At 40.6% G+C, this 14,026-nt stretch overlaps 1 protein-coding gene across 1 annotated transcript in view; it reads left to right on the forward strand.

Moving 5' to 3' along the window:
• Positions 1–2,985: 2,985 nt before the first annotated feature.
• Positions 2,986–14,026, forward strand: part of LOC122814419 (zinc-binding protein A33-like) — a 135,414-nt gene continuing 124,373 nt past the window's right edge. The window contains exons 1-2 of the mRNA XM_044087001.1: positions 2,986–3,457; positions 13,053–13,148. Coding sequence (XP_043942936.1) covers positions 3,215–3,457; positions 13,053–13,148 — 339 coding nt within the window. The 5' untranslated portion in view covers positions 2,986–3,214. The remainder of the gene's footprint in view (positions 3,458–13,052; positions 13,149–14,026) is intronic.

The raw sequence follows: 14,026 nt of genomic DNA on the forward strand, positions 1-14,026 counted from the left end.
TACTGCTAACAAATATCCATTCCCCTGAAGTAGGCCCTTTCTCTCTGAGTCCCGCACCCTTTGGCACATTTAACTTTGATTTAGGCTTGCTACAATTACCCCATTTATTCATGAAGCAACTACATCATTATTCTCCATTTGAATTGTGGATACTTTCTAGGTGCCCCCAGAGATACCTTCTCCTATGTGCTGGTCTCTATATTTGGATGTGTGTAACTGAATATACAAAGCTGAATCATAAAAGTCATTTCCTATCAGGATATCTGTAGGGGTATCATAAGAAACTTCCCCCAGATTATCTCCTTGCCTCACCCAGTCCAAATAAACCCATTTCAATAGCAGCTGAAAAGGTGTCCATCTCATGATCTTTGCTGGAGTGGGTTTCCCAGGTAAGTAAATCTCCTGTCTACAACTTCAGGCTTAACATAATTACAGTATGTGTAATGAGGTATCATTCTTAGCAGTAGTGCTTTTACCTCCTATGAGCAAAGGGTACTGGCACTTGTGACAATCTGGAGCAACTGCAGTCACAAGACAATCCATCACTACTGTTTTGATGTGACTGTTATCTCCCTTAGGTGGCTGTGTTCCCCACCCTATCTCTACTGAAAATTAAGCAGTGCACATCCAGCTTTATTATATTGGAATCATTTAATGCAAACACCTCACCCATTACTGGAACCAGTGACACACCCCCTTTGCCTATAGAACCTGCTGCAACTGTGTAGGCTACTAGCCATGGATTCTGTTATACCCTGATGCAGTGCTAGGTGTTGTTTCCTGCTTGCTAAACAAAGGTCAGCCTTTTTAGACATCTCTCATCATTTGAGTTACATTCCCAGTCTGTCCACCGGACTCCGATCTATCCATGAAAACTACTGAAGCACAGATGAGAGCTGAAGCATTTATCTCTCCCGCATTCAATATGTAATCCATACACAGACAGTTCAATGTATACAGGGAAGATATCTTTTATCTATCTATCAATGTATCTATCTATCTATCTATCTATCTATCTATCTATCTATCTATCTATCCAGGTAAACTGGCTGGTCCACTGACCATTTTCATGAAAAGAATAAGCTGCTTTGGTAGCTGAATGATTTGAACAGCTGGGCCAATGATCTGGAGGATCCAGGTTTGAATCTTAATTGAAGCTTACACTTTGTTGTTGTGCTCCTAGACGTTCACTACGTCCTGTGCTTCTAAATGCTTCTCACTGACATCGCATTTTAATTGCATTCTGACTTTGGGAATTTAGCTGATGCCGTCTGTCCTTTCTATTTCTTTGTCTGATTACATTATGGGTATTGAGCTGGGGAAGGAAGCTGCTCCTGCACTTAATTCTGTATCTATGTTTTGCAGCGAGCCTTGTTTATGGGTTAAAAAAATGGTTTACAGACGAGCTCTCTTATCTGGAAGAAAATTAATTATTCATAAGTAAGTATATCAGAAATGGGGCATGTATACCTCCTTTTTTCTCACTCAGTTGATGGAACTTGGTAGACAAAATAAATGAAAATAAATAGATAAAGGAGGGGAAAATTCATCAGTAAAGGGAGATTAAATATAAAAGAAAGTATGGTTTGGGGATAAAAATGGAGTTTATCTGTATTGATATATATATATTTATATGGGTTACCTTAATTTGGTCAGCAGTTCATTTCACTGTGAATTAAATCAGCAGGACCAAATCACTGAAACGTCATTTCACTGATAACTCATTTCACTGACACTCATTTCATCGACAGTTATATATGGCTTGTTCCCCTCTGTAGAGCGATCCTAGAGTTAGAATATATAGTAAGGGGGGGCACAGTCCCCCACAATGGGGGTGTGTGAGGGCGAAGCCCCCCACGTATAATAAACATTATACACTGTATAGATTTATACTGACAAGTGCAATGAACAACTGTTTACAGAAACCAATACAGATATAACCCCCCATTTTGGGAGGCTGTGCCCCCACCTCCCTTACTATATATTCTAACTCCAGGATTGCTGTACAGTGGGGAATAAGCCATATATAACTGTCGATGAAATAAGTTGTCAGTGAAATGAAGTTTCAGTCATTTGGTCTCAGTCAAATGAGTGTCAGTGTCGACCAAATGAAGGTAAACCATATATATATATATATATATATATATATATATATATATATATATATATATGTGTGTGTGTGTGTGTGTGTGTGTGTATGTATATATATATATATATATATATATATATATATATATATATATATATAGATAGATAGATATGGCTATATGATTCTACTGTATTTTTTTATTTATTTAACATTTGTTGACCGAGAAAGTCTGACAAGGACACAGCCTATTTTCAGTGAAGTCCCGGGGAAAAAACTGCACACACATGCCTTTGGAATGTGGGAGGATACTGGAGTACACAGAGGAAACCCACACAAATGCAGGGAAGATATACAAACTCCATACAGAAGGCACCCTAGCCAAGAATCAAACCAAAGAACCTCTTACTGAAAGGTGACAATGTTTACCACTGCACCACTGTAAATACAATTTAACTGTGTATTGTAATATCTGTATATTGTAATTACTGTTTGAATTACTAAGCCTATTACTGCAATATTTTTTGTTTTTTGGAGCTTTCCTCCCCAAGCCTCCACTGAAAATGGGCCCATGGCCCAGTCGGATTATAAATATATGTCTGTGTGTGTGTATTCAATATATATATATATATATATATACATATATATATATATATATATATATATATATATATATATATATATATATGTGTGTGTGTGTGTGTGTGATTTTCTTAAAATGCATAATGTAGTTATCTTTTACTAGCTATATCTAAAGTCTGAACATTGAAACTAAAAGTAACTGCTTAAAAGACTGGCATTCCATCTCAGAAAATAAAACCTCTGAACTACACTTTGCATTGCCCCTTTAAATGGAGGCGGTCACTTCCCAACACATTCTACTTCCTGTGCTCTGAAAATGAAACTGTAACGTATTGTTTCTATTCACATGGCTTGCAGATTGTGGGCTGTGAGTATTGCTTAAATTTGTCAATTTGCCTGAAACTTTGCTGAGTCTGTGTTGTTGACACTAGATGAATAAAGTCTGTCTTAACAGGATTTTATACAGTGTAACAAAACTTTCCTGTTCTAAATGTAGACAGGAACTTCCCACTGAAAAAGTCTATAGTGAATTGAAAGTTGGTCAGTATGGTTCAAAGATCCTACGAACTGAAGCTGGGGCATTCAATGCAGGAAACAGACTGCAAAGATAAAGAAGAGATGCAGAATCTGTGTGTTACAAATGGGAGAACAGAGCAGTGCTGTGGGGAGCACAGATGGAGACTGGAGTTGTTCTGCCAGGAGGATGAGGCCTTTCTCTGTGTTCTGTGTGTTCCCAGACATTCCGGTCACAGTTTTGTGTTCCTGCATGACACAGTAAGTGTGTATAAGGTAAGGGATGATTCATGATTAATGTTAAGCTATTGGTTTCCTCTATGGGGATGAATAGACAAAACAATTATCCTCCAAAATTTTCAGCCTGGATTTTTTTTCTTGGTTAATGAATAATGTATTCACATAAAAAGTCAGTATTTTCTGACACCAAGCAGAAGCTTAGAAAGTGTGATATTAAGTGACATAGTAGAAGGTTATGGAGGAAAGATGTGTTTTTTTTTTTGTTTTTTTTTACATTAAGTTTTGCAGCATGACTGCTGTGCAAGTAGGTTCAGAAAAAAGTTAACTGTGAATGTAAAAGAGATGGTGTTAAGCATGATTGCTTAAATTCAGTGCATCTGTGAGGTAACCTAAATTGAAACAAGTGCAGAGTGTTGTGTGAAAGTGTTGGTATTTACAAATGAGGAAGGGGTCAGGGGTTCATCTTATCTGATTAACTAAACGTATGCAGCTATTATGAGGGGGAGCGTCAGAAAGGCTGTTTGAATTCTTGGCTGTAAACAAAAGGGCATGGTAAAACAAACTAAAAAAAAGTTATTATTCCTTATACAAAGAGGTGTGGTAAAACAAAACAAAAAGTTGTTGTGCCTTATACAGATAGAGCTCACAAACTGACAATGAGCAGTTCTACAGACCTCATCTTTTTAATGATGTGGACAGTTTAGAGGTAATTTAGTTCACCATGAGAAAGTGATGCATTGTGTACACCATATGTCACACACACAGAGCCTCCACAAACTTTCATAAATGTAAGTATGTATATGTATATGTATATGTATATGTATATATATATATATATATATATATATTCTTAAAAGCGGTATAAAAACATTTAAGCACCACAGTAATGGTAGTAGAGTGCACGTGGTTGCCATATTAAAAACAAAAGACGTTACAGAACAAGAGGACACAATCTGAACTCACGCACATCTCAGAGGAGTAAGAGGAAGGACTATTTCACAGAAAAGGTGATGAATGATTTAATTAGTCTAACTGAAAATATGCGCTATTAAAACAGTAAATGAGTTTAAAAATTTGAGTCAGGCATAAATAAGATCTTTGGTGTGATCAGAAGTGTAAAGTAAGCTGTTGGTTTATCTAAACAGATATGCTAGTCTGGAGATTAGGTGGGCCAAACTATCTTTTTCTGGTGCCATAGTCTATGTTTCTATAGCTTAACCATGTGTAAAGCAAAAAGACAGTCTGCAAGTAGTTTTGCTTGTAGGGCCCTCTTCTTTATGAATTATCTAATTAATGTGGCAGTCCCACCTTTGTGGCCTGAAGGATGCAGGCTGCATGTTTTAGTTAAGCTGTAGTATGGAGTTGGCCTGTATTGTATCAAAACAGCTAATTCCACATTTTCTAGTAGAATAAAATGCATTGCTTATCACAGGAAGCAGATAGTTTTCCTTAATTTTAACATTATTTTTCTTGTTTTTTTGTGAGGAAAAAAGGCATGTAAACCAAAAATAACTTCATATGTAAGCATATTACCTCAAAAAAATGAGAGCCCTCAGAACCACTCGTTCTAACGATTTGAACCTATGTACAAAATGAACAGGACATGCTGGAGGGATGGATTCCTGTCACAGCGACTCCCCTCACTCTGGAATAGAATCCCAATCCATATTCGACAGAGCTCCTCTCTGACCCCCTTCAAGAGACATCTTGATAAGTGATCGTAAGTTCTACCCTGGGATCACTTCAGGAGCCCTGTTGACAGAGGCCCAGGTTACTAATCTAATGGGGAGGTGAAAGCCATCAATCTCTGGCTAGGCTTATAGATGCCCATGGGCAGATAGCCTAGCACTTACCTATGAGCCTATGAACCTATATACTGATATTTTATTAGTAGTAAGCAGTAGAATGCATCTGGAGTATTTAGAGGTAGTGTACATTGTCATTTTTTATATAAATATGAAAGTAAAGATTTAAGTTGGGATTCAAAAAAAAAAAAAAAAAAATTTCATCTGCTTTTACTGTACTTGTGTTTCTACCTACTTCTTTTTACTTTTGCATCATCTTAAAATACTCAATTGTATTTATTACTGCTTGGTGTAACTCATTCTAAGCCTTTTGGTTTAAACACTTGGGCTTCGGACCAGTTAGTTGTTTTGCACTGAGAGGGTTTGTGGTCTGCACTGTTGTGGCAGAACAGGTAGCTTACATCCTTCTAGGTTGAGAACTGCTGATTGAGGGCTCAGTGTCTGTTATTCTAAAAGTGTATTAATTCTGGTTTAAGCACTTGGGCTTTCAAGCCAGTTATTTTACATTAAGAGGGTTCGTGGTCTGCACTCTTGTGGGAGGAGAGGCTGGACTCTGCCCTTCTGAGCTGGGAATTTCTGGTTAAAGGCTTATAGTGCATGCATATCTGAACTGTTTCTTACTGAAGTTGGTGCGCCTTGTTTGCTGTGGCATAGACTGGATTCGGGCCTGCTGGATCTAGCTTTGTTTGTGTAACTTGAGCACTAATCCAGACATTCTCTAAAGTATTCAATGGTATTTATTACTGCTTGGTTGTAACTTGATTAAAGTGTAGCTATCATTCAAGTCTTTTGGATTAAGCACTTGGGCTTCAGACCAGTTGTTTTACATTAGGAAGGTTTGTGGCAAGCACTGTGGTGGCAGGACAGGTAGCTTTCATCCTTCTAAGTTGGGAACTGCTGATTGAGAGCCCAGTGTCTGTTATTCTTAAAGTGTATTAGTTCTGGTTTAGGCACTTGAGCTTCAGGCCAGTTATTTTACATTAAGAAGGTTCGTGGTCTGCACTCTTGTGGGAGAAGAGGCTGGACTCTGCCCTTCCGAGCTGGGAATTTCTGGTTAAAGGTTTATAGTGCCTGAATATTTGAACTGTATCTTACTGAAATTGGTACACCTTGTTTGCTCTAGCATAGACTAGATCCAGGCCTGCTGAATCTAGCTTTGTTTATATGCTTGTTGTTTGTTTGCTTGTTATTTCCCTGGAAGCTAATTCCACCTAATACACAACTTCTCAGCGCTTCTGTGGATCACTAGTGATATCTGCATCGCTTACTGTACTTATTTCCTTGTTTCACTTGAAAGGAAAGAAAGTTACTGTTTGTCGTTTTTGCATTTAGTTACTTGTAACACATTGCACTCAAGTTACCTGGCACTTGCTCACTAAAGCAATTATATAAGTCAGCACTAAAAATTAAAAGCACTACACCCTCACTCCCCACTGGCCCTTGTTTTCAATTAAGGATTTCCCAATATTATTCTAGCATGTCCAAAGGTCAGTTGTCAATCTCCTCTCCGGTCCAGCTGGTGAATCTGGGAATCTTGAGGCAATGTTATAACTGCCTCATGTACACAGACAACCCTCTCCTCCTCCCACATAACACAAATACTTGGGAGAGATGCAGCTATTTAGCCAAACTGGAGGCTGAGCTCTCTCAACTCAGGACTGGCAAGACCAGACAGGAGGAGAAGGCAACTACACACACCACTAAACCAGCCTCACATAATGCTACCACTCCACTGAATCAAACACATAAACACACAAAGACCTACTCGGAGGCTCTGAGTAAAAATTTACCTAAACAGCAGAGGCCTCCAAAGCAGACACCCAAACAACTGCTACCTCAAGACACCCCACAAGCAACACATAAACCACAAAAGCAGTGTGCAAAGCAGTCACAGCCCTTAAGGCCAAATACAACACCAAACATACTTGTCATAGGTGACTCCATAGTCAGACACACTGACATCCCACTCACCAGGCTGAACAAGGAGAGGGTCACAGTAAGCTGCCTATCGGGTGCTAGAATCCGCCACATAACACAAGCACTGGTCACTCCACAGCAAGTACAAATATGACACAGTCATTGTCCATGCTGGTGTGAGCGACCTGAGACGTACCTCCCTGGACTACATGAAAAGAGACATAGAGGAGCTCTCTGATTATGTAGCCCAGGCAGGTATGACCCTAACCCTGAGCAGTATCCTTCCTTCACCAAGAATGATGCCACAATATAGAGACAAGATGATCAGCTTTAACAATTGGCTTAATGTCTGGTGTCATTCAAAGGGGATCCAGTGTCTGTCTGCCTGGGATGACATGCTTGACGAGCCACGCTGCTTCCAAGGGATGGCTTGCACCTGTCACCCTGGGATTCCGGATATTGGCTAAGGCTCTTGCCACCCCATAGTGCCTTTTTAGGCAAGGCTCAAATTCTAAACCTACCACCCTAGAAAACAAAATGGGAAGAAACTGAGGGTAATGCTGCTCAATGCCAGAAGTCTAAATCTCAAAATGCATGCACTCGAGGCCCTTCTCAGTATGGAGAACATCGATGTCTGTGCTGTAACTGAAACCTGGTTCAAGGCTCCTGAGAGCACCCCGGCACTATTAGGTTTTACCTCATATCATGCGTTCCGGCCCCAAAACCCGGACCACCCCACAAAAGGAGGGGGTGTATCCATATTCATAAAGGATACCCACACCTCCAGGTTGGTGGCAACGCACGAAGCTTTGGAAACCATCCAGGTGCAACTAACCATAGGCAAAACTGCTCTACAAATTGTAGCATGCTACAGGCCACCCTCTCAAACTCAGGAACCCCACACAGCCTTCCTGAAGACACTGGAGGGTATAAATGTATCTCCAAACACCATCATATTGGGTGACTTCAACTACCCGAATATAGACTGGGAACATTACTCAAGCCCTAACTTTCTAGCCCAATGGTTCCTGGAGTTCATAAATTCAAATGCCATGGAACAGCTAGTCACTGTTCCACAAGAGGAGAAAATATACTAGATCTCATTGTCACAAACATGGGGACAAAATGCTCCACACGAAGTATATCCCTCATTGGTGAGATCTGATCATAAACTAATCTCACTGGAAATCCACATCCCGCCCCACCCCAAACAAAAAGACCATAGTGAAGAACTTCTCTAAAGCAAACTTCACACTACTCAAGACTGGTGTGGTATCCTTCAAGGCCCCTGAGCCAGAGGAAACCGCAACCCAAGCTGCGGAAGCCCTTACAAATGCCTTCTATGAACACCTCCAGGACTGCATGGATCAGGCAATCCCAAATAAAACCAAGACTCTCTCCACAAAGGGCAAACGTCCAGTCTGGTGGACCCCAGCCATTAACAAACTTTACAATAAGAGGAGAAAGCTATTACATGATAGAACAAAATCCATAAAAGGGAAGTCACCCCTGATCATTATTAGTAAAAAAATACGAGCACTCATAAAATCAACTAAGGCCAATTTTGAGAGAAAATTTGCCATGGATTCAAAGGACAATCATAAGGCCTTTTTCAGCTATGTTAGGAACCTGGGTGGAAACTCCCAGGTATGCTCAGAATTAGTCCAAAATGATACAAAAATCACTGAACCCACAGACATTGCCAACATACTGGCAGACAGGTTCAGTGCAAACTTCACCCCCTTCTCCCCCCCAAAGGAGAGATAACTATCCCAGCCGAGTGTAGCCTCCCGGACATCTCAAATGCGCAGGTGAAAGCTGCTCTCTCTAAAGCTAAAAACACAGCATCAATGGGACCGGATGGTGTCCCCGGCTGTGTGCTACACGAGCTAAATGAGGAATTAAACCCGCACATAAGGCAGCTGTTTAATCTCAGCCTTACCACAGGATACATGCCCAAGGAGTGGCGTACGGCAACTGTGGTCCCACTCCACAAAGGCGCCTCTACAGACCCTGGTAATTACTGCCCCATAAGCTTAACAAGTCTAGTCTGCAAAGCTATGGTGAGGATCATAATGGAGCTCATAAACAAAGATATAGGGGACTTGCAGACATTGGACCCGACCCAGTTTGGCTTTGTCAAGGGAAGATCATGCCTTTTGAACTTGGTCGACTTCTTCGAAACCAGTCACCAAGGCCATTGATGAGGGAAAGGCAGTCCATACAGCTTACCTTGACCTTGCAAAGGCTTTCGACACAATACCCCACTCGGGTATTGTAGAAAAACTTACCAGCTTAAATGTAAACCCATATGTCACAAGATGGGTTGCAAACTGGCTTAAGGACAGAACCCACAGGGTTAGAGTTGCTGGCGCTGTGTCAGACTCCAAGCCGGTCACAAGTGGTGTCCCACAGGGCTCGGTCCTTGGCCCCCTATTGTTTGGCATCTACTTCTCAGAAGTACAGGCCAACATGGGAAGACTTTGGCTGACAAAGTTTGCAGATGACTGCAAACTGGGCGCCATAGTGGAAAGTGCATCGGACATGGATATCCTTCAGAAGGGACTCACGGAAACAGATAGCTGGTGCCAGAGCCATGGCCTGAAGTTAACGCCAAAAAATGTATAGTCATACCCTTCGGGAAAAACAAGGTAACCCCAAGCTACCATATAGGTGGCAATCCACTAAGCACAGAACACAGAAGAGGTTATCAGGGACCTGGGGACCCAGGTTGACAGTGGCCTTTCTTTTGACACTCACGTTGCTAAAGTGGTTAGAAAGACCTTCTACATTGCCCACCTGATCATGAAGGGATTCACATCCAGATCTAGTGAGGTCATTGTTCCCCTGTACTCTTCACTTATCAGACCAATGATCGAGTACAATGCCCCATTCGGGATGTATCTCACCCGACATCTGCAGCAATTGGAGAGACCCCAAAAGTTCCTCACCAAAAGGATAAAGGGACTCCAAAATCTGTCATATGCTGCCAGATTGAAGAAACTCCAGCTCTATTCAGTCGCATACCGTCTGCTCAGAGGTGACGTGCCTGACATACAAGGCCATGTCCAACCCGGAATTAATGGACATGCTCCACCTCAAAATCCAAATCCACCAAAACCACTAGAGCAAGCGACTTAAACCTTAGCACGGATATAAATAGGGCGTGCTGGAGGGATAGATTTATCACTCAGAGACTCCCTATGCTGTGGAATAAAATCCCGGTCCATGTGAGGCAGAGCACCTCGCTGACTCTGTTCAAGAGAAATCTAGACCTGTGGATGGGAGATCGTAGGTTTACCCCGGGAATCATCTCTGTGTCACTGCTGGACAGAGGCACAACAAACTAATGGGCACAGTATTTTTTCATATAAGGGGTGGCGTAAGCCACAAAAATTTGGGCTAGGCTTATAAATGCCTTAGGGCAGATAGCCTAGTATAAACCTATGAACCTATAAACAAACAGCATAATGTGTTAATTGAATTTGTGTTTTGTGGTGATGTACAGCGTGGCCCAAATCAGAGTCTCAGGCTGCACCATTGTGTTGCCTGGTGAAATACTGCAACCAGCATTGTATGCAAATGAACATATGATATGGAAATGAGCAGCATTATGGTAATAAGATCAATTAGAAATGCAAATGAGAAGGAATAACATGATGGAGTGATTTAGAAATGTATAAAACTTGCTCAGCATGTTGCATTAGTTTCCAAATTTGTATGCCATCATTTCTTGGTGAACACAGACTGACCATGCTAAGATGCTAGGAGTAGCACCATATTCTTATAGCCAGTGTAATCAGTGGTATGGCTCATTGCTCCCCATATCACAAACTGATCTGACCATTCCTAACAGACCATCACCACCACTTTAAGACATAATCAAAAGGTGTGTTGCGGACAGAGACACCGTGTTAGCACTTGTAGACGTGCCTTTGTTACATGGAATCCCACTGGTTGTGTTGAATACCATTTCCTGTGGGTAACTTTGTCTATCCTTGTTACTAGGTCTTCTAGTGGCCATCATAGGGTACAGTGGGCATATCACAGGCATCTCCCTGACAATTATTAGTTCATTGATGTTATACCACAGCATGAGGAACGGCATATGTGGTTCCCACAGAATGAAGAGGACAGAAGCACCACTAAGCAGACATTCTTTGAAATGGCTCATTACATTAAAGTTCGGGGAGGCCACTGATTGTACCCACATCACCACTAAAGCTCCACCTAATTTACATGGCAACTGTGTGTCGATCTGATGGGTTTCCACTCCATTAATTCCAAGTGTTATTCAATATTCAGAGTGTTTTTATAGAATGTTCATGAGTGCCATCCAGACAGTTCTCACAATTCCCACATCTAGCACATGGCAAATACTAGCTATATGTGGGGGGTGATTTCCCTCATAAACATCGTATTAATGATACTGAATGCACCTACAGCCATGGTTTATGACACCAGCAATCAATCTATAGAGCATGGCTGAGACTAACTCTGCGGTGTCACATACACTAACATCATTAAGTGTATGTTCATATTATCGAAGGTTCACTTCAGAGATTCTGTTAGTAGCATACTGCAGTATGCCTTGGGAACCGCAACAAGATATTTGCTGTCTGCACAGTGTTGCAAAGCGTGGTATTATGCAGACAGGTGAAGCAGGGGATTACCACTGGAGGACCAGCTTGACCATAGTCAGTGGTAGAGGAAGTGCAGGTTGATGAACTGTTGGAAAAACGGGCAACCGCGGAAGACTGTGATAGGCTGAGGCAGGTGCAATACATTGTAGCACTGCAAACATTTGGTGTCTGGTCCACAACTATGGGCCAGAATAGACTCAACAATACCTAAAACTAATGTGTGCAGTACTGTACCTAGTTTATGCTACAGTGCAGCAGACATTACCTGCCCATGAAACACAGCAGTGAGGGTAGAGCACAGGTGTCATAGTGCACTGGTGAGGATAGACAGATTGAGATGTATCAACAGTGGGCACATTGGTGAAATGGGGACAGAGGGTGTGGAAGGTAGTGAGTGATATGGATAAGTGATTGCAGTAATGTAGATGTGTGTCTGTATATGTATTTTTATAGTTTTGTTGTTACTCATGATCGCAAAGGTAGATTTTGAGCTTGGTACACTGGCTGCTCAGACATAAGATAAATTATTATTTTTTTTTACACAACCAAGTGTGGCTGCGTGAGCAGCTCTACTGAGGTCACCGTAGCGTAAAAAATAAAAATAGTGGAATTCAGAATCCACAGGTCAGTCATAAATTAATTCTAGGTAGTACTAGGTGCTGTAGTGTGCCTTAGTGTTAAAATATGTAGCTTATCCTGTTTGGTAGGGAAATGAGCAAGTCAGAGGTCATGAGCCGCTCAACTGTTACCCGATTCTGTTTGTGGCTAGATGACACAGGAGGTGTTTATCCACAGTTTTACTTCTTAGTGTTTGTCCTGTCTTGTTGTAGTTGTATAATAAAGATCACTTCCAATTTCAGGGTTTATCCCTTTTCAGAACTTAGAACTTTAGATTATAGGATGTGTTCATTATGTGTTGTTTAATATTCATAAAATAAATACCAGTTGCTCTTGTTCATAAGTTGTGGTTCTTAACATACACACCACTGTCTGTGTATTTGTCAATTGCACTTTTCTTTCGAAATAACTTTTTAATAGACAACTACAAAACCAAAAGAAGCCACACAGGTGCACAATAAAAAAAAAAAAAAAAAAAACTGGTAATCCTGAAACTTTTTTTTATTGCGCCCCTGCCACAGTGCGCTGGTTTTCAGGATTTAATACACAACTGTGTATTTTGTGCCCCCACCCCATATATAAAGTGATTATTCTATTTTTCTGCTCTTGCTTATTTACTTATTTATTTTAATCTGTTAAAATCTACAGGACAAACTGAAACCATCACTATCATCCCTGGAACTAAAAGTCAGAGATCTTAAAGATTTACAAACCAAGACTGAGACAGAATTCCAGGAGATAAAAGTAAGTAAATTGACTATGGTTTGTTCTGAATGTTTGCAGTACAAGTGATCTGCAACAAAACTGCAGGAAAGGCATTGTGCTTTGCAGGTCTGCATTGCAATACTTTAAAAATAATTTCATGGCATACGCTATTAACTGTATGTAATTAGAGCATGTGAAGATATGTTGGTTTTGTTGTAGTATATTTTTAAGATTTGTGGCAATGATAAAGAAATGAGTCATTTCAAAAGCCGAATGTATCCGGAAGTTATAATGTTGAATGCCGACCTGAATATCTTTCACTCAAATATCATTGGTCGAAAAAGAAAAAAAAGCCAAAAACAACTTTCATTGAACACTATTTATTTATTTATTGATTTATTTTTGCAGGGGCGCAAGCCTCGTTACATCCTCGCCATGTGGGCTAGACTTCAACACCCCCATCTTTTATATACCAACTTGATTGCCCTACAGTAGTGGGGGAAGCAGTGCAACTGCAAAGGGAGCCAAAAGTTTTCACTGATAACTGGAGCAAACAGCAGCATTCAAACAAAAGCTGTTCTGTGGAATGACAGATTCATGTATGTTAGTCATTCAAAATAACTACTTAAGGTTCAATTAATCCTTACACCTGATCTATTTGTGTGGATTTGATTTGAACAAGAAGTCATAAATTAACTAGGGAATTATTTATTTATTTTAAATAAAATCAGTCATTTAAGCACAGTGAATAAGACTATTCGAAATGTGTAAAATAACACAAAACATTTCCATGGTTATTTTTAGTTGAGTGTATAAGTCTGATGCAGTGCTTGTTGTAGCACAAAGGTTAGTTTTCCTACCACACAGTGCTTGGATTGCTAGCTTGGTTTCACTGTGTGCACATTCTTTGCAAGTCT

This window comes from Protopterus annectens, chromosome 10.part0 (assembly GCF_019279795.1).
Source record: "Protopterus annectens isolate FY-2018-M chromosome 10.part0, PAN1.0, whole genome shotgun sequence".
NCBI lineage: Eukaryota > Metazoa > Chordata > Ceratodontiformes > Protopteridae > Protopterus > Protopterus annectens.